Source organism: Marmota monax, unplaced genomic scaffold (genome assembly GCF_021218885.2).
Source record: "Marmota monax isolate L192 unplaced genomic scaffold, Marmota_monax_Labrador192_F-V1.1 WCK01_AAM20220418_F8-fsc00039, whole genome shotgun sequence".
Lineage (NCBI taxonomy): Eukaryota > Metazoa > Chordata > Mammalia > Rodentia > Sciuridae > Marmota > Marmota monax.
In genome coordinates, this window is record NW_026693602.1 from 10,397,501 (window position 1) to 10,424,914 (window position 27,414).

Sequence of the window (27,414 nt, forward strand, 5' to 3'; positions counted from 1 at the left end):
GTTGCAGATAACACTTATAGGTTATAGCATTTTCTGATTAATAGAAAACCTTATTTTAGTAATTCAAGGACAAAAGAAACACAGGAATAACATATTCTGAATCTATAAACTAATTCATAATGTGAAAAATTATATACCAAAAAACTACATCTCTATAAATGCAGATATTAGCCAACCAAGAAGATGTTTAATTTATTAAAATATCATTTCTTATTAGGTTAAAATGTTACTCATGTGAAAAATATCAGCATGATTTTTTAAAAATTTTATTTGAATTAGACTGATATAATAAGAAACTATATTGTTAAAATTTGGTTCATATTTATGAGAACATAGAAGCTTTAGCACACATTATGCCAAATATCTTAAATAAAATCCTAAGCTTAACAGACATATTTCCATTGCTGTTTAAAGTTATGTGTGCATTGTTTTTACTTAAAATCCACCCCACTTCAAGAGTTGCTTAAATAATATAATCTACTGTTGTTGAATTGACCTCCTCCCACCTGTTAATTCAAAAATGAAAATCTGAATAGGAAATATGACAGAGTTGAAGTTGAAGGTTGGAGCAATTAGACTGAGGAGGAACAACTCCCTCCATTTCAGAAGCAAATCTCATGCTTGTAAAGTTCTGCAGAACGGAAATTGGTTACAGTATGACTAAAGTTATAGTCACACCCACTTATTTCAAAGCTTTAAAGAGGTCAATTTAAAGACTTGATTATCATTTTGCTTTTAGAGCTGATGGATTAACATTGGGCAAAGTAACAATCAAACATACTAAATAAATGTGATTACATTTTAGAATTGATGCCCAGGACAATTGTTCTACAGTGTTCAGTATTAATACGGCTATTCATTTGCTGATGCATTTCAGGCTGGGAAGAATGGAGCAAACACATCCAATTTCAAAGCTTTCTGATATATTCTACGTTTACATAGAATTATCAACTCACACACAAAGAATTTTTGCTTTTTCATAAATGCATTTGTTTCTAGCTATTCATCAGCTTATGTAAGGAACTGATCACTTAATTTTAAAGGTTTTTCTCTTCAGTGTAATCAAAAAGTTATAGAAAATAAACTGTTTGCATTCCTTTTTAATTTTATCCATCCACTCCAGTTATTTTTTTCACAGTAATTTAAAGAAATGTTAGGTGTTAGATACTTCATGTCTGAAATACAGATGAAAAATACCCTTAATGGAAAAATATACTCAAGTATCTAATTTCTCATAATTTAACACACAATCTTTAATAGTGTATATTTTTCTTCATATTATGGAATCCTGTTGGCTTTTGTAATTTGCAAAGTGTTGTATTAAACTGTGGGAAGAAATTAAAATATTTAATACAAATATTTATGTAAAATTTATTAATGATTGACTTAAGAGAATGACTGTAAAGGTGTACATTGCACAATAATAAATAAAACAATTATAAACATATCCATATTGATATGCTGTTTATACTATATAAAAGCCTAGTGAAAAAAATAATTTTATGCAACATTTTAAAACGACAATGTATGGTTCAAATATTCACATTCCCCAAATATTCACATTCCCGTGCTCACATTGCAATAAACACAAAATTCTCTTTACACTTTATGACAGCATAAATCACAGAAACTAAAGCAATAAATTATGCTTGTGAAGTAATAAAATCTATTTCTGCAACTGAAAAAGAGAAGAGCCTTCAAATATCTCAAATGATTGAGACTCCACCACAGTGAAAAACTTCCAGAGGCTGAGATCAGTAACCTACTCCAGAGCTCATTCAAATGTTTAATGAGCCTCACAGTGAGACACTTCTTTATACATAAGGTGAATCTGGCCCACAAGGATTTGAGCTTATTACCCCCTATGGAAGTCAGAAACACCTGCCCTCTGTTCTCTATGTAAAGCACATCATAAACTTAAAGGTGGTTTAAAAGTAAGTCTGCATTAGAGATTTGTCCAGTGGAATAATCAGTTCTTTCAACTTTCTTATGTCTCATTCTTAAATCACTTTTGAGGATTCCTTTTAAAATCTTTCTAAAGTTTTTTTTTTTTTTTGTTTTTTTTTTTTTTTCTATTTCAGCCTATATACAGAAATGAGCGTAGCAATGTTCAGCTTTTCAGAGGGAAACTACTTGACTGGTCTTTTACCTTCCCACTGGGAGTACTTTTATTTTTTTAACATATAGTATATTATTCAGATTGTAAATTATGTTTTTTGCCTCAGGAAATTACACATAGAGTTTAAATTATGAGTGTGTGAAAAAAAACTTGATTACACGTTGTTGTGGATTCTTGTGAACTATTATAAAACTGAAACCTTCTCTCAAAATAATGTATTGTCCTTGTGTCTAATAATAATTTTTTATACCTTTATTTTATTTATTTTTGTATGTGGTGCTGAGGATCAAACCTAGTGCCTCGTGCATGCTTGGCAAGCACTCTACCACTGAGTCACATCCCCAGCCCAATAATACTGTTTTAATGCAGTATAATCTCGAGTTCTGACTTAATTTGTGATGTTCTCACTATCCTCAGGCAAAATTTGCTTTTTCCCTCTTATCAGAAGGATGCCTTTTTATTCTGTCTTGACAGAGTTCCGTGATTATATAACATATGTGGAAAGTAGGGGTTTAGAGGTGATGGTACTATGTAATGTGTCACCTTCAATCTTTTCAAAAGGAAACTCTGTGAAACAAATGAGTCATGCAATTCTTCAGACCATTAAGGTAAGAAATGTGTTGTAAAGCTAAGTGTTTATTTTTAGTTTAGTTTAAAGTGGGTGTGTATGCTATGCTTACAGCATTGTTTGAAAATATTTATTAAATTAAAAAAATAAATTCATGGATTTTTTTTTAAACAGAAGAAAATTCGCAAGTCTAATACAAACGTGTAATATGAACTGAATGGCATTCTGCTGTCATATGTAACAAATTAGAATAAATAAATAAATTTTAAAAAAAAGAAATGTACAGCACTGAATGAGTAGAACGAATCATGTTGAAGAGAAGAGAAAAGCACAGTGCTGTCCCCTTCCACACTCTAGCTATAGCAACCCTGGCTGGAGACGGCCATCTCTCCTGAGAGTCATAGGGACCTGCTGAGATGGAGACTTCACTGACTGAAACTAGGATTAAAAGCCATTGGGGCATCCTTTTTCCCACCTAGCATGATGTGCACAAGGAAGGAATTTATTTGATAATCTATAAGATACCCTCCAAATCAAGTAGAGTTGATAAGCTGTACAAAGCCCTGAATGTGCCACCAATAAAAACTTCAGAATTTAGTATATTTTAGTGTTTATTTTAAACCAAATTTTACTGCTATAAGAAGAGTATAACAGCTTTAAGATAAGGGCCTCTGTTTCACAAGTCCCAAGGTGTGCCATTGCCCTCAGGTGCCTTCCCAGGAGGAAGTGAGACACAGGATGTATGCTGATTCCTTCCAGATGGACGGTGGTGGGCACCTAGAAACTCCTCTACAGGGTGTGTGACTGAGTGTGTCACAAGGGCAACAGGACACACACAGCTGGCTCACTAGAACGTGTCTATTTTAGGGATACTGTGACTGTATTGACCTCTCTAGTATTATTAGCAGGGAAGATGCCGTTATAGCAACTCAATGTTGTTTGTTTTAAGAACACGTGTATCTAGTTAATTATACTAACAGAGAGTACATTGAACTATGACAAAAAAGTAGCAAATTCCTGGGAACAGTATTATCTAAACTTTGAACATGATATCAAAAAACATACAGTAATGATTTGCAGCTTTTCCACTCAGAACAAATTATTGGCAATATAAAGATGTGTTTATTAAATATTAAAAGTTTAAGTTAAATTATATATAAAAATGCTAAGAAAATGTGTGTGTGTGTGTGTGTGTGTGTTTGTGTAGAATTTTATAGAAAGGGATCTAGTCAAATCCTTCTAATAACGTCAAACATTATGTCTTGGGAGCTTGATTTTCCAAAAAGAGGTGTATTAGGATAACATGACATGTCTCTACCCAGGGGACTAGGGTTAGTGCACCAGGCTCTCTTTGATAAACAAAAGTCTATAGCTTCATTAGTATACTGACATCAAGGTTGGAGAAAGAATAATTTTTTAATGTGCCCTGACCATATATTTACAAATATTTTAGGAAACGAAAATGTAACATACATTTCTCTCCATGTAAAAAAAAAATGTTGAAAAATTTTCAGGAATACCTCTTCCTACACTAAAATATAGAAACTCTGATTTGTTCCTGAAAATAGCATCTTTTACGTTGACAATAAAGATATATCCTTGAAACATTTTCTGAAGAAAATCCACTCAATTATTTCTTACTTTAATCAACTCAAAGGATACTTTCATTAAAATTAGACAAGTACCAATATTTTGTATTGCTAAAATTTTAACTAGATACTGTTACATTCCTTTAAAAGAGAAATGCTTCCTTTTTTTTAAACATTGTGGAGCTGATAATATTTACTGACATCTAGGCAGTTACAATTCAGGTTGTTCCTTCAAAACAACATAAGAAAATTAAGGCAGTTACTTCTCTGTGAGGCTGAAATCAGCATTAATTTTGAAAACAGAAGGCAGGAAAAATACTTTAATGGGATTGGTCATCCCTGTAAACACAGGAATGTTTATAGAGAACTATTTAGGCCAAACAGCATTATTGTCTCCCATTATTTACCTCAAGCCCTCACAAAATGCACAACTTCATTTTTATATGAAAACCAAGCATAAATTCCAGCAAGGTAAGATAAATGTACAAAAATGCCTGACACTTTCATTTTTAAAACATATATCCATGTATCTAATTTCTTAACCACTAATAACCTACCTAAACAGGGGTAAAGCTTTCAAAATAATTTACTTGCAGCCTTAGAGAAATAAGCAATAAATATAAATGAAAATTTTCAGGGTTATTAGATGAAATATGTATCCCAGTCCATTCAAGCATATTTCCAAAAAAAAAGCCACGTAGCACACAGGATTTAGAAACGGTGTGCAAACGTACAGTTATTTATTTAATATACTTGATGATCTGATTCTCCCTGATATAATTCAGTTATTTCTGGGTCAAAGAAAACAGTAGATGAAAAGCAGGAGGTGCAGGCTCTTGGAGATACAGTCACACAAAGCTGAACACAGACAGAGGATGCAGAAAACACACCCACACACCAAAAGCAGATTTAGAACCTCAAGACTCCAGGTTGGAGTAAGCCTAGAGTAGGGCTGTCAGATAAAATACAGAGTTCCCAGAATCAATGGAATTTCAGATAAATAGTGAATAATTTGTTTCAATACATATGCCCCATGCAATATTTGGATGTCATGTATTTATTTTCATTTGTTAAATCTTGCAACCCTGTCCTCAAGGCACCTGCCTCTTGATACCACAGGTGACATGCCACCAGAACAAGAAAAATGCGCTGTGCTTTTTAATCATTTGTAGGAAAAGTCTATATGTAATAAGCCTTCTACGTATTTCCAACCAAAGCAATTTAAAATTAAGGTGGCACAATCCTAAAAGAGATAATGAAGTAAAATTGTTATCCAGCATCTAGATTTATATTTCATGACTAATCATCACATGCGAACATAATCTTAATTGCTTTTTAAATTATTTATATGTATTAAGATTAAATTTTAACTCTGGCTTTTGAGTGAAACCTCTGTTCTTGTGAGATAGATAGGTATATATTAGATAAAACATTATTTTTACTTTGCATAATAAACAATTTTAAATTACCTATTCTAAAATCCAAGCCTAGGTACATACTTTAACTTGATTTATATCCTGGACTTAATAAACCAACTCCTTCTCCCCTTTCAGTTAAATCTCTCATCAGGTAATAAGAGATTTGAGAAATGATGGGCAGTGAATCAAACAGCTAAAACATTTATAAATGCTACGTTGTTGAAATAAGATTATACCATTCTGGTTAAAGATTAAAACTCATTTTAGTAATATTCTAGTTAAGGCTAAGATTTAGATCCCTAAATGGTTATAATACTTTCCATAAGTGAACCTTTGTTCAACTAGAGTTCAAATGTTAAACAACATACATAGTAAAAATGTGTTACAGGGTGTGGTAGCTCACACCGTAATCCCAGAATCACAGGAGGCTGAAGCCAGAGGATCATAGGTTCAAAATTAGCTTTGGCAACTTAATGGGGCTGTAAGCAACCTAGTGAGACCCTATTTCAAAATAAAAAAAATAAAAATGGCTGGGATGTCACTCACTGATTAATTGCCCTTGAATTCAATCCCTGGGTCCATCCTCCAAAAAGCAAAATGTTGTGTTATTTATTTGCTGTCTATGTAAATTATCATAATAAATTCAAGAAAATGTTCAAAATTTGAAATCAACTTTTGTGTGGCCAGGAAAGGATTCTGGTTAAACAGTATTGATAATGTGTATTGATATGAAAAAAAAAAATATATATATATATTACTAAAATACAACAAATGTACAAACCTATCAGTTTATCTCATAATAATATTCCTGCAAAAATAATTAAAATCTTGTAATGTTATTTAAAAAAGAATCAGCATCCAATCATATTCAATAGTTACTATATTGCCATAATAAACAAACAAATATCTAAGAAAAATGTGAATAGCCAATGCAATATTGATGATATTAATACCATATACTTGGAAACTGATACATGCAAACATCAGAAATCTGAATTCAGATAGACTTCCTCCAGCCATAATTATCCAGTGCCACCCACAACCTCCTACTCCTAATCTCACATCCACCACGGTTCCCAGTCACCGTCATGTTGAAGGTGACCTTACAATTACTTTTGTGTATATGTTTGTAAATTATAAGTTACAGGCAATTAAAAAAAAACAGATTAGGAAAGTAGTATCGTGATGTGAAACACCAGGTTTAAGGAATTATAAAAGAGAAAGTGATATAGCAGAAAAACTAAATATAAGAGCCAGTATAATTAAGGTCAGAATAAAAGCAAGAGAATCAACAAAGTTTGAAAGACAACGAAATCCAGGAAAGAGTACTTGGGAAATGATGAGGGTTCTGTTGCTGTTTAGCTTTTCGAGATTACTTTGATTGCATGATTTACCTATGTCTGCTAGATATCTGGAGTATTTCTCAGGAAGGAAGAAAATGCACCCCGCCCCTCTTAGGAGGCTTCCTTTTCTGACTTGCTGAGGCAGGCTCCAGACACAGTTCTAAAATGCACATGGATTCTAAAGAATTTTAAATCCTGTGGCCAAATCATGTTTTACAGACTATGTTAAAAACAGCCATTATGTATAAGCATCTGTAAAATATTGAAGGACGAATGTAAGTTATCTCTTTTCCAGGAAAAACTTCTCTTCAAAGGTAAACTGGGTTGCATCTCAGTTGATGACAGGACATGCAGATGGGGAGAGCAGTGGCTTTGAAGATGAGAACCTTCCTTCCAGAAGGAGAACGAAATGTGTGAGCACACAAGACCTGGAGAAATATGGTGCCTTGACTAACTCACAGGTGACTAAATGACATGAAGCAGAAAATGTAGGCATGGCCAAATACAAAATGCTTTAAAAGTCCATATAGATACCAGCAGCACTGTGGCTGTGACCCAAAGCCTCTAAAAAATGTTAAAGAGAATATCTTAGAGAAATGCTTGAATTATTGACAGGACAGTCTCCATGGAAAAGTGGAGGGGTCCTGAATGATTTCAGTGAGCTAGGCAAAAAGGACTGGGTTTGGGAACAACAATAACAACAAAATAATAATAATACACCTGTGTCACCTCACCCAGCCCAGCAGAGAACCCAGTATTTATACTTAATATGTTTGGAAATAGTCTGCTTTCCATCACTCAAAATCTTTAAAACATAACAAAGATATTCTGTAGTTAAAGAGACTGGGTGTTGTGTGCCTAACTTAATTCTAAGAATAATTGTGAAGGGAAAAAAGTAATGAAATGAGCTGCTCAAAAAGTGATTCTATCCCCCGCCCCATCTCAAGCCTCAGGTAATGTCAGCAGCAATAAAAGCTAGAAACCTACAGAAGAGCACTGGATATTTTTCCCATAACTTTTAACGAAGAAAAAAATAAGGCAGATAATGATCACAGACTAATATTAAATTCACTTTATAACTGAGACTGAGCATTTTTTTCCTCTTATAAAAGATTGCTTCTGGGTTTATTCTTTCATGGAAAGATACAAGGAAATCTTACCCTATGAAGTTGGGTCTGTAACTCAGAATTAGTGAAGACATAAGGACTATTTTAATTATAACATTTTAAATAACGTATTTTTAAGTGATTAAAGTGAACACATGCATTTGATCAAATCTTTTCTATGCAGAAGCAACCCCTGCTATGTCTCGGACTACTAGAGTTTTCAGTTATGATCTTCCCTCATGCCCACTTCTCACTTCCAAAACTCTCAGTTTAAGAAAATAAAAGAAAGAAAACTTGCTTGCTTAAACACACACACACACACACACACACACACATAATTTGTCCTCTTCCTTCTTCTATCTACTGAAATCCACTTCCACATAGGTTCCTAATTGGCTATCAGTGTTCTGTTCAAAGCTGACTCCCTGGCAGCACATTATCTCCATTATTATTATTGTTGTTGATGTGATCTTCTCTCAGTCACCCAGTTCCAAGAACAGAGAACTATCCTTGATAACTATTTTATTTACTTTTTCTTGCTGGATTTTTATTGCTTTCTTCCTTTGTCAGAATTTCTCTAATAGTAATCCCTTTGTTTTCCTCCTCCACCAGCAACATTCTTGTTCATGCCTTGTTACGGGAAGCCTGACAGCTGCAATCACACTCCCATTACTGAAACCCCAAACACACCCACCATCCACACACCCTTACTGGGCTTCTCCTGACCAGTGTCCAGTTTCTGAAGCCTGATATTGTAGTAGTAGGTTGATGACAAACATCCACTCTAGGATTAGATGGTATCAAATAAAAGGTACTACTCTTCATCATTAGCCATGAGACCATGGGGGTGAGTCACTGGACACCTCTTTTTGGTTCTAAATCTCTAAATGAAATACAGCAAAAATACATACTTCATGCCGTAAGATTTAGATGGATTCATCTCTGATATGTGCAGAACATAGTACCAGACTCATAAATTCTCAATAGCTGTTATCTATGATTTCTATTAGTATTATTCAAAACATGTCTTAATTTACGCCCCCCCCCCCAAATAACTTTCACTACACCTTTGGCTTTATTTTATAGATATAGCAACCCAGAATATTCACTTCTATAAATGTCCTATTTGTCTCCAATGCTGGACTTTTCTTCATGCAATTCTCTGCAACTAGAGAATGACCTTTGTCTCTAGCAGTTAAATAGCATACAGACATAGCCTGTATAATCGCACACAAAAAAGTGAGCTCCATAATAATTTTTTTCCTTAAGTACAGCATAGGAATCTTTCCTAAAGATTAAAAATACATTTTATTCTAATAAAGTAAATATTTTCTTTTTCTGATAATTAGATGAGAAACTCAAAAGAACAGAAACATTGAAAACCAGTGAATTTCATGAAGAGAGGAAATGCTTAATTGCAGTTGACCATAACATTTCCCTCACAAGCCTATTACATGCAAAAACAATTAAAAGTGTTTTCAAATTTTCATTTCTTTCATAGGTGGAAAAAGTATTATTAGATGCAGAAAGTTTTACGATTTTATAATTTTTTTTTTTTTTTTTGGTTTTCAATGTAAAAAAGAAGAGAATATTATGATTCTCGAAAAGAAATTGGGCACAGGAACTTTGTTGTTAGCTTTTTGTTATTCAGACAAAACAGTGATATATATGCAAAATTTATGTAGAAGGTGAAAGACAGAAAACACCTAGAATCATAAAATCACAAGAATTACACAGACAGCTCAATGAATAAACCATAAGCACAAGGTAAAGTCTGGGCAGTTTCTTAGGTGATTTTCAAATGGGGTTGTGGCACCATTTGCTAATTCTGTCTGATTTTGAAAGACAAAGATACAAAAATACAGATAATAAGGCTGGTTGAGATAATCATATCTATTAGATAATAAGATTTTAGGGAAGAAAATGGGGAAAGAACGTGTCTGGGCTTTTATGTGTTCAAATACTGGTCTATGGTACAAAATGGATCTCTTTTATATATCTTACAGAAATACACAATTTTCCAAATGAACTGTCTCTTTTTATAGACTTTGATGATTCTAGGGCATCTTAGTCTCTAACTCTGGGATATCAGAACTCTTAAGGGTAACAGCATCCTGTCCAAGGCAAGAATATACACTAATGGGCAAGTATGGTTGTCAAAATATGGGTGAATCAAATTGTTTATACACATTGATTTGTATCACTGTGACAGTTTTTTGGCTTGGAAAAATATAAATCATCCTCTTGTACAATCATCAAATATAATATGCTACTTCCTAGACTGAAATAAAAATGTGGTTTCAAAAATGAGTATTTGTTGTCAGATTACTGTTTCTTGTGCATAATCAAGTATCCTTATTCATTGTAAACAAACACAAAAAAATAAGAAAAATAATGTCATTGAAATTCTAAAACTTATAATCATGTTCTGTGACTAACATTATCATAAAATGAATGAAGTTCGATCTTTGCTGTGCATTATACATTTGGTTTTGTTCTACCGGATTAATGGATGTAAAGGAAAAATAGGGGTACTGTACTTTGAAGTATATCATGTGAAAGAATATATTTACTGCATATGCAAAATAGTGATACATGGTGAAAAGAACATTTAGAGTCTGATTTTTTTCTCTGGGAGTAAGAGAACATAATTAGTTCTATTTAAGCCTAGCATTTTAATTTTGTCCGTACTCAGGCTGATGTCATTGCTCCAATTTTAACTGAATATATAGTTGCCTTCAACACTTAATGAGTGCTTCCTTTGGGCCAGGCACTCATTGCTTTAAATATGTTAAATAATTTATTCTCTCCAATGAGATTTTGAGAATCTATGTCACAGACAGGAAAACGAGTTACAGGAAGGCTAAAGAGATGACAGAGGTTGCACAGCACAGCTAGTAACTGGCTGGATCAGCATTTGAACCCTGTCAGGCAGTCCCCATGACCATAGTTTTAAAAGTACCACCTCACTTCTCTGATATGAGGACATGTTGAAAGATGGCTCTTATAAATACACTGTATGCTGAGAGTCCAAAGAAAGTAAATGCATGCTTTGGGGACCAATTAAAGAATGATAGATTCTATTGTTCAAAGTTCTAAGTCAAATGGATATACTTAATGATGCTTGGGAAAACCTGCTCTGAAAACAGAAGGGCAGCAGAATAAAAAAGACATTATGATTGCTGTATGTATATAGGTGACTGTATGACCAATGTGATTCTGCAACCTGTACTATCAGAAAAATGAGAAATTATACCCCATTTGATTCAAATGTATGAATTGTCAAGATCATTGTACTGCCATGTGTAAAAAGAAAAAAAAAAAAAAAACAGTAAGACCAGAGCATTTTTTGTGTGTGTTTACCAACAACACCACAATCCAACCAGATGAAGAGGTTGAGCTTCATGAACTCTGTAAAGGAAGTTGAAAACTTCATGACTGCTAAAATGTAAAATGCACATGTGCACAAGGTCAGTTTATTCATTTATTTACAAAAAATCTCAAAGAAAAGCTGGTGGTTATACGAGGCTTGGGGGAAAGGAGTGAGACAGTCATAAAAATGTTCTGGTACATTTGTAGAATGACACAGAGCAGGTGACATTGGCCAGATTTGAGCCTTTGATCTGTCAGTAGAACCGCTCACTTACAGTGAGTAGGGCTGCTCTAAGCTCTGGTGATCACTAGTAATTAAGTGGATCTAGTTCCCCTTACATTCTCAACCAGTTTCAATAGTGTTTTAAATTTTCCCCTAGAGATCTCTCGGGAGTATTCCAGCTTATTTAGATATTATATTTGTATTTTAAATTGTTATTGATCTTCTTATTTACACATTAGTCTGTGGTGAATTCATGAGCCATAATTATTTCCCTATATACAGAGTCTGGGAACATTATACAATGTTGAGAACATTTATATAATGTAGTTGTAGCCCAAACAAAACTGAAGACTGCTGAACTTAGAAAACAGTGGTTCTCAACAATGTAATTTATTGAGCATGAATCACACTGTTCTTATCAGTAGTTTGGAAAGACCTGCCTAAAGCATTGTTTTCAAGGATTTTTGGTTTGTTTGTTTGTTTTATGATTTTAAAGAAATATGGAATGCCTTCACAATAAATAATAGTACTAAAAGTAATAGAGCGTGTTAATATTTCCAATTGAAATTAGAAAAGAAAGTAAGTTAAATGTGAAGAACTTTAAAACATTAACAATACAGACATAGATTTAAATATCTAAACAATATCAAGTGCCCTAACTTAAAGGGAAGGTAATCTTCCTCCATATTAGATATTCAGAACACTTACAATAAGCATTTTAAAACATAATTTTCATGAAGAATTACTGCAAAGTGAAAATTTTAAATTATCAATGATTATGTTACTGAATCTCAAGCTCAATTTTAACTGTGAGCTATTATTCAATGTCAGACATTTCCTAAAAATTCTAAGGCAAGTAAAAATTGTTAAGAATCAGTAGAGGAAAGGGACCAAGGGGAGGGACGTGGGGAAGAAAGGAACTACAGAGGAATGATACTGACCAAATTACATTGTCATATTGTATGCAAGTATGAATATGTAACAACAAATCTTATCCTCATGTCCAACTATAATGCACAAATGAAAATAAAGAGTAAAAAGTTCACTCCCACTCTAAACTATCAACTTTAAAAGGCATTTCTATGCTGTCAACTGTCAAACAATTTTTGCCTATACAAAATTAAGTATATTTATAATTATGTACTTATAAATAATTACATAAAATATTCATATTTGATTCCAAAATTATTTACTATAGCTTGAGTTTCAAAAGGCTCAAGCCATAATCTTTCACTGACAAGAACTGCTACTTTGTAACAATGTATAAAATTGATATTTTTATTATACCTATTTCATTTATTCAGATTTATAAAATGTGCATGCAATAGATTGTTGTTATTGCTTTAGCCTTCATGTTTAGCTAACACAATTCTTAATTTATTTTCTCTTTCATTTCATTTTACTTAAGCATGTAGTCAATTCAAGCTTCCGCACAACCAAGATAAGGCAACATTTTAATTGACTCTCCAAAATATCAACCCAGAATACAATGATCATATATGATATATACAGTCTGTTTACTCTACCAGTAACAAGGGAGGTATACATCATGCTTAGGTTTAAGGACACCAAGCAACGTGACTGGAACAGTAATAATGGCTGTCTCATTTTTATTTAATTGTGCTCCATTTCACACTGGCACTATGGATTTTTCTTAAAATACAGCAAGATAACATGAGACTGAAAATGGAAAATTCTCATGTTAAGTGAAATAAGCCAACTCAATAAAGAAAATACTTAATCTTTGAAAAGCAAGGTATTTTAAATACCCACTCATCTGCTTTCATTTTTTAAGCCAATATTTTATAAAATATGACATCTCAAGCCTCAAGTTCAGATGCATGTATTACGTGCCTAACAGACACTATCTGTTAGTCATTGCACATGTGTACAATTGACATCTGCGTATTCAGCTTTTGCACATTATACAACTCCCCAAATCTTTTTTCTAGAACTTTGTTGCTTAGTTTTTGTTTCGGTACATTTTATTCTCTGTTGCCATTCAGTGAGAGAGTGGGGAAAGACAGGTTTCAAGAAGCCAAGCTTTTTTTCTTCTTCAAATTTCTAAAGAAATATTTATACAAAATCATCCATGGGGAGAAAAGATGAGAAATAGACATAATCAGAGCTTTCGCAATTGCCTCCTTGCCTTTATCATCTAGTCAATGGAGCTTCTTCCTTTCTTTGCCAGACCCAGCTAGAGAAAAGCATTTTGTGGGAAAGGCAACATCAAAGGGCTAGAAAGTGTTATTCCACCAAATCACAGCTGGCATATGCATGCATTTGTAGTTTGCAAAGCTTTTTGGATAAAATGTTTCCTATCCTCCAGGAGCAAATACCAGTGTCAGGGTCAGACACTTTCCATCCCCTGCAACCTCCAGCTTTCATGGGCTAAGTAGATCCTTAAAGACAGATTAACTGATCACTATCTTATCTGTGCCACATTTGTTTAAATACTTAACATTTAATATTCCATCTCTTCCCATTTCTTCTCAATTCACAGTTCCTCAATCCCTTTAAATTCTCTTCAGATACCTGATTTTCCAAAATGTTAATCTCTTTACTTAAAATCTCTTTGAAGCCTCAAGGTCATAATTTGTCACAATTCTCTTATCTGGGCTCAAAGAAATTTGAAAAACTAATCTGATATCCAAGTTAACTATTTAAATATTTATTTCTATAAAAATTACTAAGCTAACAGTAGATTATGTTTCAATCACTAAGGAAGACATAACGATATGTATCAAGTGCTGTTGATAGACAAAACCTGAAGATAGCATCAAAGATATCAAAGGAAATCAATCATGTTCACAGAGATGGCATACTAACCGAACTGTCTTTTTAGCTTACACACTTGAATATATTAGGCTCTGTGGATACCTTTCCCAATACTAACACAAAGATAACTTGTTATTGAATTTTAGTGAAACTAAGCATATTTCATTATTTCATTCAATCTAATAATATAAACTTTAAAATACAGACAAACTAATGATCATTTAGAGTCCAGAATAGCACTAATCCTTGGGTGGTAGTAACTGGAAATAGGAATAGTGGACTTCTTGAGATACTTATAATATTTCAACTACTGGACACAGTACCTAGAATGTTTCAGTCATTGATTACATAAGGATTTTCATGTTGTGACAATTTCTTGAGATATACCTTTATGATTTTTGTAGTTTGTTACATACATTTGATATCTTCATAAAAAATAAAATAAAATATTGCAAAGATTGTGTGCTATCCTTAACACTGTCTTCAATCAAGAATCAAATAAATTTCTCATAAATATAATAATTTGTGGAAAATTATAAAAATTTAAACAAAAACTGGACAATCAACAAGAGCAAAAAATTCATCTTTAAAGAAGGAATATTGCTGTAGTTGTATTCAAAATAAACTTTAATTAGCACATGCTGAAATATTAATAGATTAAGCAATAGGATAGCTGGATTTGCTTTAAAACATGTAAATGAACAGGCTGTTATGTTAGTGTTTGGATGAAACAAATTTGCCCAAAAGTTGATCAAAAGCAGAGAAGTATGCTAGTCTCTGCTTTAACAGCTTGAATGTTCCAAAATTTAAAAGAATGTTTAAAAATACAACTTTGTGAATCTCTATGAATTCTGTATATTACTGCCCTTAATGACCACTGCTCTTATCAATTTATTAGAGATGAATCAAGAATCAAGATAGAACTACTAATAAATAACCTTCCATATAATCATCTGATGCATGATCCTTAATATTTACACTGTCAGAATTTTATACCACTTTTTCAGGCTGAACTCCAGGTTTTTTCTGTTTCTAAGAAGAACATAACAGAAGGCAACTGCCAAACTATTACATGAATTCTCATATTTAGATACCTATTCGTATCATTATTTAAATTAAACCTCCTTGTGAAATATTTAGTTTACATACGTCATCAGGTATGTATCATCATGATAACTTCATCATAGCTACTTCTTCTGATACCATCCTTAACACAAAACATTATGATGTACTGCACTTTAGGAAATGAACTCTCAGTGAAATAGTTAATCTCATATGAGAAAGACCCAACTATCCTGCCCCTTTCCTTCTACAGGGTGCATCAAAATTTAATTCAGAAAATATACATTTGTAAAAAATCTTACTTATATACTACTTTCATGATTAAGTGTTTTCAAAGACATTTATTTGAAAATTATGACAAAAATAATTACAAATATGCTTTTATGGAAAAATGCACTAATTTTTAGCTTAAAAAGTTATTTATGTGTAGATGAGTCTTAAAATACTTGATAAACTATATCTCAGTTTCCAGCTTATGTAAAATATATGTAACTATCCAATATAGGCAAGACTGCAATCTAGTGCAAGGGCAAGATTCTGGCTAATGCCAACCTTCAGAATGGGGAAAGCCCTACTCAGGACAACATCTTTACTAGCAGTTCAAAATAATGTCTTCCTTGTAATCCATAGTACTGGAACCAGAAGCCTATTTCTTCTCCAGTGTCATGGTTATTTTGCAAGTACTTAAGCACAATGAACTGGTCCTCAAAAAATGCAATCCAGACCTTAAAAAATAAAGGAACAGACTAAAATGGATACAAGCTTCTCATCAAGTGCTGTATTGTCATTTTAATTAGCTCCTGATGACAAAATAGCCATTAGTTAAATAAATATATTCTGTCTAACATAATCACATCATGTTTTCCACTGGTAATTGATGGAGATAACTAAAAATTAAATAATTTAATAATGTTTTGTGTGGGATGTATATGTGTGTAATATATTCATGCAACTGAAACATGAAGCTAGACCATAGAAAATACATTTATAATCACTTATTGAACTTAATGATTTAAGCTATCATAGATAGTTTAGAATAACAATCTATTGTATGTTTATAACTTTATAAAAATTAAGGTCAAATATTATCTCTTCTATTCATATTGTTAAGAAACTATCTCTAAAGAAAAAAAAAATGTAACCAAGTGCCTTGTTATTGAACATAGGTAATAGTTTGTGTCCAATGTCATGTAATGGATTAATTATAGAATCAGATGGAGACCTCTGATTTTTATCTGCAAAGTTTCTAGCTTACAATTCATTTCTATCCATGCACTAATTACATCCTGAAATTTAGTGTTTTTAAATCTCCTACACTCTCCTCATCTAAACTGACAGAGGTCAAACTTCTTAGTTATTAGGAAGTTTCATTAGGCCTTAGTATAAAACTTCAAAGTTTTTTTAATCTCTAGATGACTAAAAATGACTCATCTTGTACTGACTTTAATCTTCATTCAATAATATTATTTAATACTAAACAACAAATTTCACAGTCCAAAACAGTTTCTAAGCTCTGATATCTAATGATGCTCTTCCCTATAAAAAAGGATCCCACACACAGACTCACCCAAAAAAACTTTAGAACATTGAGTATTGAACAATGTTTAATGATATTTGTAGGCAATTCAATTTGTATTTTCCAGGATTATTTACAATATCTTTATAATTTAATGCATTTAAATTTGGACTCATAAATCTTCAGTAGGATGAGCAGGAAAAAATTCCCAAGTAGATATTCCTTCTCATTGAATAATGCTAATATTTTAATTGATAATCTTCTTTTGTTAGGCTCAAATGACGAAAAAATGCTTACATGGGTTTACTTCCAATGTACAAAATAAGAAAGATGATGAAAATGATCTGTAATATAAAATGAGGTATATGAAAATATTAATATGCTAAATGTTAACTCAATAAAATGAAAAGTACTTATGCAACAAACTGCTTTAAATAAAAAAGACTCATACTAAGACTGCGGATATTAAATAAAAATACAAGTAGCTTTTATCTATTGTCATCTTTTTATCTTAAGTGATGATATTTTATTTAACTATCTGGGAATTCAAAGCTATAAGTAAAAACCATGCAAATAAATCATTGCTACATTAGAATTAAGTAAGGAAAAAAAGTGAAATAGAATATATACCTTTTAGCTTCATGTAAAGATGAAAGATGAGAGTTAATGTATGAAATTGCTGATAATTAAAATATGAAAAAGAAAGATGATCTCACAGACAAGGTAAGAAAGAAAATTAAAAATCTAAGACTTAAGAAATCTGAACAAATTTAACACCTCTGTATCATATAAAATATATTTTGAGGGAAAAAATAAGTTTAAAATTTTTAGGTATTGAAAATCTACATTATATTTTAAGTACTTAGATACATATCAATATTTGAAGGAGTTCAAATTCTAATTTCATTTATAAAAACCTATAGGCACTAGTTAGAGAATACAACTAATTTAAACATATTTTAAAAAGTTTTGAAAGCAAAGAAAGTTTGCTTGAAGCATTGAACAATGGTATGTGCATGTGCCCACAGACATGTGTGAAAGAATAAATGAAGATGGTGGTATTACAGAAAAATCAGGTATTTTTTAATATGCTCATTCATCTATTTTCATCACATAATTATTTAGCATTTATAATATGCTTAGCTGGGTAGTGAGTCTAAATATGCAAAGGAAGTAATTTTGTTGGGAGAAACATATTAGACCAGAAGCAGAATTTAGCAAAGTTAATAATTTGTGAGAATATTTGCAAAAAATATTTCATAATAAATAATGGTCATGTAAATCTTGTTTTTAGAATATAAAAGTCTGGTTAAGCCACAGGTCGCATTTTCAAAATAAGGTCAATTCAATTTGTTGTCATATTAAAATGATGCTTTAAATATTGAGACTATAAAAATTGGTATGTTGCCAGAATAAACCAAGAAACTGTTACTCAACAAAAAAACAGAATTTTCTTGGATACGAATTAGTTCCAAGTCCTTCAAAGGCACAAATTTTAAGTGACATGAGATCAGTCACAGGAACAATGTCTTAAGTAAAAAGCAAATTGCTCACAGAAATGGACAGATGTGAAAGGAAAAGCGCCATTTCCTACCTGCATCTCAGAAGGATTTTTATAGCTATCACTTTGTATCATGTTAGTTGAGATAGATCATTACCCAACAACTAAAGGAAAAAAAATATTATAATATCTCACTTATCTAGATGTGGCGGGGGCAGCTACTGGTATTGGTTAACTGGAATAATGACATGAACTGTAAATAGATTATAATTTTTCAAAGAAGTAAAATAAAATATGATTCAGAGAACATTAAATTCTCACAGTACAAATATAGAGACTGGAAATAAGGATGAGCTTATTTCACTGGTCGCTATTTATCATTTGCCTCATTTTCACAGGATTGAGGTAATTAAACTATCTTGATTATGACAGACTTCCTCATAACCCTGAACAAAGGAAGTCAGTAGATGAGTAGAAGGACTCGTGTGAGTCTAAGACCAAAGATCTGTCGAAAGAAATAAGCTGAAAATGCAATAGTTAGGGTCACAAATCTAGATGCGTATGAAGAAAAGTGGGAAAACACCCCCCCCCCCCCCGCCGAAATACCAGATGACAAATAAGTGTCAAAACTTGAGGGAAAGTGGACAGAAATTAACCTAATAGAAAAAAAAAAGTTCTAAAAAGGCCTAAAATAAAAGCACTTCTTGGTGGACTTTCACACAGGATGGTCATGCTGTATTATGATATTGGAAGAACAGACCTACCCAAAGACAGCACTACTCGGGGTAGATGAATATGAAGTCACTATCAGGAAGAAAAGCCGCTTCACTGTGAATTCTAGAAATGTTCTTAGCACACTACTGAGTTCAGCACATTATGAAAACCAACAGCAGGAAGTAAGATGATGAGGAGATTGGAGGAGAAGTCACGCCACATGGCATGTTCTACAAATCCCATCAGCCAAGCACCTGAACTGCTCATGGGCATCAGATATATGCCTGGAAGAGTTCTGCCAAAATGAGGTTTCCTGAAGAGTAATATTGTCAGCAATATTTTAAAAACAATGTTTCAAAAATTTGACTTCTTTTTTCTGGACAGGGGCATTTCAAACTAGATCACAAGTTGGCAAAAAAAAAAGTTAGATCGATAGCCAATATGTTTTGGTGCACGTGAGTTAGTCTAAACCTTACATATTGTGAAGGTAGGATGGGCTATGATACTTTTCACTAAATGGTTCCTTGTAATCCTACAATTCTAGAAAGTTCCACAGATTTGTAAATTTCAAAGATCAGCTGTCAATGTAATTGTTCACTTTACTCAATATGATTATGGTATGACAGTATAAATAAAGAAAAACTTTTCACAAACATAATTTAGATTTAATTTCATTGATTATCTCATGATTAACTGAAACATCAAATGATTGATTAATTTATTGGCAAGAAGTCAACAAATTTCCAAGCAACACATCATTATCCATTTATTACTGCATTGTTTAAGCCAACTGGAACTGAACATACTCCTTCACTGACAATATTCTTAAGATGTGACCTACAAAATGTAAGGCCAAAATCAAGGAAAATTATTTTTGACTATTACTTTAATTATTGGGGTTTTTCAAAATTACATAAATTGCATTGGTTTTTATCAATCACATTCTTCAACTTAACCTATTTTTCTATTATTGGCTGAGATTATCCAAATGGCTTATGTATATAATACACTGTTGTCATTTGAAAGACTAAATTATTTAAAATAAGATATTTGTAGTTCTAAACAAATCCTTGAAAATACAATAGGATTTTAAAACTCCAGAGAACATTTTTATTTCATATAAAAACTATTATTTAAAGTTGAAAAGCAATTACTAATTTTAATTAAAAGTTAAAATAGTGTTTTATTATATTTTTCAGTCTAAGAAAAATGAAAGGTAAAATTAACTAAAACTAACGTTTTTCAGGTCAGTTTAACTAACAATTTTTAGAATATATGGCTGTATTTTACATATTTGAATTTATTTCCTCAAACTTTCTATGTCTCCTTTTCCAACAAAAATAAAATGACAAAGCTCATGATTAACTCAGAAATTATTGGCTGGTATGTTTAAAATGTTTCATTTGATGAAGTGAGACTTGCTACTCTTCATGGAAAAGAAAACATGACTGTATTTAGGCATTTGGTTAAATGTAAAGTACACTTTTTAAAGTGTGAGTATACCTAATTTTGTCTAAGATTTGGTTTATTATAGTTTTGAACTTTAACAGATGTATAGAAATTAAAAGTTACTGGTATAGACAATGATCTCAGTTATATTTTTAGCCATATCACCGTTTCCTTGTCATCTTCATATAAATGACGGTGGCAGTCTTATTAGGCATTTTAGAGCTTTACAAAAATAACCATATATACAGCTACTTTCTAAACATCAAAATGTATATTATGATCATTATAAAACGAAATACATGTTTAGCAAAAGAAAAACAGCAACCTCAATAATTAAACATTCTGATTAAAAGCAAGTAATTAGTGTCAATTTTTAGCTTCTTTAATTACATAAGGGATGTGCTTTTTAATTTAGAATATGAGAATATTTCACTCCTGATGATAGATGACACAAGTATTAAAAGTTATCACCACATGAATCAGGGGTGCAAAATGGTCAGGAAGAGCATGGTATATAGTTTTAATATTAGATTACCTAATTTGATTAAAATTGACTATTCCTATTAAGTTGGAGCTAAGATGTAATTTTACATGTAATTCTTTGAGTCCAAGGTAGTAGTATAACAAAAAAAAAATATTTACATGATTAATATTGTATGAAAAACTACGAATAATTTCATGCAAACATTTTTCTGCTAATTTTCCATTCAGGTCATAGTTTAACCCAAACCCTTAAGTTTGAGCAGCATAAGCTGGCTAAACTGGCTTAAAAAAAAAAAAAATATATATATATATATATATATATATATATATATATATATATATATATACACACACACACACACACACACACGAACATATGTATATACACACTTAAAATATATTAAAAAACTAACTTATTCTGACATATATGTCTGCACAATATGCAAACAAATATAAATTTACCTGGCAAAATACAAAATTGATTCAAAATAATAAATTTAAAATAATAAGTTCATAATTTCTAGAAACACATATAGGCTAAGAAATTTCATAATCCCTAAAATAAGTTTTCTAAATGAAAATACTAGTTTCTTAAGATGTAGAGAAATACACATTAAAATATATGCAGAATTATTACTTTATTATTAGAGTTGCTGTGATTATTAAAAAAGAAAAACTAAACAGTGGAGTAAGACATTTGCAGATATTTAAAATTCTGGTTGTTCATATAAGTGGAATTTATGAAGAATGAAGATTGGTACTCACTAACACCAAAAAGTGGCAGGCTCATTTTCTACTACATTTGAAATAGATTTGCCAGATAATGTATACTGAAAGCAAATGCTTGTTTTTTTAAAAAATACAAATTTTGATTCCTGTGAATCCTGTGCCCTTTCTCTTTTTGCCTTAAGATGACTGATTACTTGTTTTTATACCATGTATTCTGAAGTGAAAGAATACTGAAATATGCTGGTAAAAATTTGGAAAAGTTCTATTTTCCATAACAAAATTTTAAGTCCAGAATTCAATTTGAGAGACAAGGACTACCCCATAGTCTTCACCTATTAAAATTTGATTTGGGGCTATTTTAATTCACCCTAATATGTATGAATGTGTACATTTCAAATTGCATCTTAGACTTCTCAATACTCATGTATTTGTGCTCTCCTAATACAATATAAATTTTAAAGTTATATAATATAACTTTAAAAAATAAAGCCAAACAAATATCAAAGATTTATAGGATGACCCAATGTTTTGGTTCAGAAGTGCTAAAGTACTACATCATGCTGGAGTAGCAGTACTTCTAAATAATTTTAAAAGCTGAACACAGTCTTGCACGCAGTGCATATGGCTACCACTGCCATCACAATCCATGCATCTGATGAAAGACCCACGGGTTTAATCCTACAGCAACTGTCTATTCTCATTACCAGTCTGAACCAGAGCCTCCTGTATTCAATGTCTGCCTTTCCCCTTGTACATTTGTCAGGACTCAACTCTATCCGGCTTTTCCTTTCCTTTAAGTTTCTAAACACAAAAACAAAAAAAGTTTTTCTTCCCATTTCATATTTCCTCAGTCATAAAAGACACAATACATCTACAATTTGTGTCATCTTTGGCAGCTAGCTCAAGGCTCTATGATATATATATACATACACACACACACACACACACATACTAGAAGATGAAAGAAAATATGTAGGAAGGATTTCTAAAACAAGATGAAAGTCATCTTTTGATTGGTTTTCACTTTTATTAATTATTGTTTATACAGTTTGAATAATCAGTAGTAGTTATCCACAAACTATTTCTATGTAGCAGAGAATGATGGGAAAATTTCATTCCCAAGATTCTGAAAGGAAACATAATACAGAATCTCAAAACCTTTTTATTGTTCATAATGATTGTATAAAATAATCCACTTAGAGAATAGGGTCCCGATATTGAATGAGCCGAGTGTAATTAGCAGTGTCTGAATGTGAGAAGAACCCACTGTTCTAAACCCTTCAGGGATATTGCTGTCCTGACATTCTTCCTTCACAGAGTGCCTCTGGTTCTGATCAAACTTGAATCCACACCAAGATACTATCAAATCATTTTAAATGAAATGACACCTGAACCGCTCTCTAGATACCTTACTACCGCGAAAGGATGATTGGGTGAAAATCCTAACATCAGTAAGAAAAATGAGATAAAGATCAAGAGAGAAGTTTTTCCATCATAATTTAACCCTTCAACACACAGCAATCAAACAAGCAAGACTGCCACATCCTACAGAAACGTGAGGAACATTTGAAAACTGATTTCATCAAACGCAAAAGTTGTGCTTTACTGTTGGTCCACAATGACGCCCGGACACAGGGACCTGTCTTCCAGTTATGTTGATTTTTCCATGCTGCCTGTGTGCAACTCTTACGTTCATTTCTAAACGGAACCCGAATCCCGTTTTTACCAAGAGCAATGGTGGACTGTATTTCCCCCAAGGTAATACTTTTTACCCCCTTTTGTGTGATACTTACTCAAATACGGTGGTTTATAAGGCGCTCGTGTGTTAGACAGCAGTCCATCCAGCTCCTTCCTCTCCAGGGTGCTGTGTAGGGCCTTCTCTTTGCCAAAGGTGGAGAAGGACCGCTCTGCTGCAGGCTGGGCTTCTGGAGTTTCAAACACCTCGGTGTCTGGAACAGAGTCCATGCCGGGAACGTGCAGATTGCTGCGGTAATCGGCAGCCTGGCGTCCATCAGAAGGGACAAAAGAAGGCATCCAGCACCGATCTGAGTGGCCCAGGGCTTTACATTCTTCGGTGCAGTTGGAGAAGAGATCCATACCTGTAAGCAAAAGAAAACGGAAAGAAAAGGAAAAAAAAAGAAGAAGAAAAAGAAGAAAGAAAGAAAAGAACAAGGAGAAAGAAACTACAGGTGTATCCTTCAATAACAGGACCAGTTAGTTATTTAGAGGTAAAGATAACAGGTAGCATCAAAAGTAATGGGTGAGGGTATCTTAGTAAATGCTTAAATTGAAAGGAACCAAAGATCTCCTTGTTATCAGTTTTTTCATCATTTTTAAAAGAGAAGAGATCTGCAAATATAAGGGCAAGACTTGTGGAAAAGATACCTCTGAAAAAGATGTTTTTAAACTACTCGAAAAATTGGGACTAGGGGGATGGACATGTTTGCTCTAAATTATTCAAAGAACCAGGAAATGGTAAGTAGAAAAGGAATGCATATTAAAAAAAAAATCTCTTGTGAAGTTCATAACAGGGGAAAAAAATGCAGGTATAAAGGCTTTACAATCCCTAACCCCTAACATGATGAATCAGCTGCTTTTTTTTAAAAAAAAAAAAAACAAAAATGGAAGAAACATGCTAAGCTCTATCAATGATATTTAGGTTATAGTATTTAGACCAGAAACGGGGAAATTCAACAGAAACATGGCATACACATTGATAAACCAGTAAATATCAAGTAGAAACAAGACTTCATGGGCAGCTAAAAGCACGTTTTCTCAGATTCCTAGGAAATGACTTTCTAAAGGTATTTCTCATTGGCACTCTGGTAATCCATATTACTACAAATCACTTATTATTTGCCGCCTTAGACAAACCCAGAACAAATGGCTGTAATTAGTGAAACCAAGGTAACCAAATGCAGAGTGAACCAGCTGCGGATACTATTGACAATTACCTTATTACTTGTCCTTGGTTGTAAATACTTGTCCCAGTCAACACAAAACTACTTACTAATCCTATAATACCATGATTTCTAAAGACAACTTCAGACTTCATTGTCTTCCTTAGATTGACAAGACTATTAATTAACTGATTATGATCAAGAAAGCTCATCTAGTTTCTTAAACAAGGCATAAGAATTTTTGAGTACTACAGAAAACTATTTGATATTCATTTTGATATATAACACAACAAAGAAAAGCACATGGACAAAAATACTGTTTTAATGTTTTTCTAACCATAATAACATATTTACTAAATATGTTTTAAAACAAGATTAATTTGAAACTACCAAAGTATGATTTATCTCTACAAAAGAAACTCTTCAATAAATGTCAAGTAAGGAAAAACTGGAATTTTTTTAAACTAACAGAATAATATTTACCTAATGAACATACTTGATTATTACTTCTATAAATGCAACAAGTGATTTGAGCCCTTAAGCAAGTATCAGTTTTTAAATGCATAGCAGTATTAAGTTATATATTGATCTATATATGTTTATTAGTATGCATTAAGGTTTTTATGAATAAAAAATTATTTTTCAAAATTCTAAACATTCTAGGTTATCTATAAATACTTTAGAGTTGAGAACAGTTAATTATATAAATTTTAAAGAAATAACACCAAGTCTTTTATCATATATTAATCTCACTATCTAATGACTTCTTTGTTTTAAATTAAACTGTGCATAATGCCTAGTCTGACTTTGATTATAATGTTCCATTGATAATTGTCATGCATAAGTCTGGAAATAAATTACTGATCAGTGTACTGTTGAGGAATAGAAACGTGAGCTGAAGCTGGTATTAAGGAATCTGACTGAGAACAGCATGTAAGACATGTAAATGTTTCACTAGACACTTGAAAGAAGCACAGTTATTTATCCTATTTCTACAAGAAGATATATAGAAAGGAAAAAGAGAAGATGAATGTTTCTGGTACATGAGTTCATAGTACATAGGTAGAGACCCAGAGAGATTTTTATTTTGACATATTGCTGTAAATGCTGCCTCTTTAATTGTGCGATACAGAAAAAGGGCTTTTTTTCCCATACAGAATAAACTACCATAAGAGTAAAATTACTCTGAGCAATTACTTAGTGATTTACAAAATAAATTTAAGATATTAAATTTCAATAGCTGATGGAATTATATTCAAATTTAAGATGAAATTGTTTTATTAGATCTGGTCAAGTTGGACCCTAATGCAAAATTTGCAATTAATACAATTTTTCTTCATGTGATTGGTATATATATCATTTTAAAATTTCCAAATAAGACCACATAAGATCTTTTCACATCTTTTTCTGTACCCATGCTCAAGTACTCTTCTAATTGTGAATACTGCAGTCTCACACAGAAAATTTTAATAAACTATTATGTCCACATGAAGATACTGCTTTATGATGTCACAAAGTACTTCTTGGTGGAAATTATTTTGCGGGCAGTTTACACTCAATTATGCTCATTTTTTCCCCTCTTACAACCCTGGTTTTCTGTCCGTGTTAACTATTACAGATTGGTTAAATTTCCTTAGATGATGTAATAAGGTTCTTATCAATTGAGAATCTGTACAAACAAATAGATCATGGGCATAATAAAAAAGGGAGGAATATATGAAAATATTTTGCTGAAGCACAAGTCATTGACAAAAGGAAGGAACCTGAATATAAGGTTTTTAATAAATTTATGAATTAATCCTTTTAGTGGAATTTCCTTAGTAATAATACATACAGGTTTACATAGCTGGAATGAAAGACAAAGTAGTTCACATTGTGCCTGGTGTTTTACTAGCTTTATTGATAAAACAAATGGATCTATTCTCATAAGGAAATACCAGACACAGAAATGAAAGTAAACATAACATAGTCAATAAAGTTCAAATAAGTAACAGAGAAATTAATTGAAATTGGATGGTTTTTCATTTTTCATTTAGATATATAGTTTGAGAGCCAAATAAATGTATCACATTGCAGGGGTCCTCACTGTAGGGAGCTATTATATGACTAATATTATTCTTCTATCATTTATCATTAGTCTCATTAAATATATTACCACAAATGCCAAATAAGTAGGGATATATTTAAATTTTAGTGGACTGGCATGTCAGATATCTATGACTTGATAAAATACATACTTTTTGCTTTGCTCTTACAATCTTTAATAGCTCAAATTGAAAACTTAAAACTTAATGTTTAACATGATTTATTTTTTCATTCAAATGACCTTACTATTGAGCCTATAGGATTTGTAGAATAGGAAAAGTACAGGTCCAACTCATTTTTGAAACTTTGCTAATATTCAAGAAATGTCTAAACATACACTTTTTTTTTACTTGCAATCCTTATTTCCACTTATTTATTTTTCCAGTTCTCAGAACTAATCTGTTCTGCAAAGCATGACAGCTGACGTGATAGACTGCTTGTTATGCAAAGATATATTTA

General features: G+C 32.1%; 1 protein-coding gene across 4 annotated transcripts in view; it reads right to left on the bottom strand.

The window, feature by feature from the left end:
• Positions 1–27,414, bottom strand: part of Pcdh10 (protocadherin 10) — a 56,040-nt gene that overhangs the window by 18,627 nt on the left and 9,999 nt on the right. For 2 of the 4 annotated variants that reach the window (XM_046459635.2, XM_046459637.2), the window contains exon 4: positions 23,764–24,069. The exons of 1 other annotated variant lie outside the window; for it this stretch is intronic. In XM_046459635.2, the coding sequence (XP_046315591.1) occupies positions 23,764–24,069 (306 nt within the window). Of the gene's footprint in view, positions 1–17,164; positions 17,439–23,763; positions 24,070–27,414 lie in introns of those variants that run through there. One more of the 4 variants, XM_046459636.2, reaches the window with a different exon arrangement.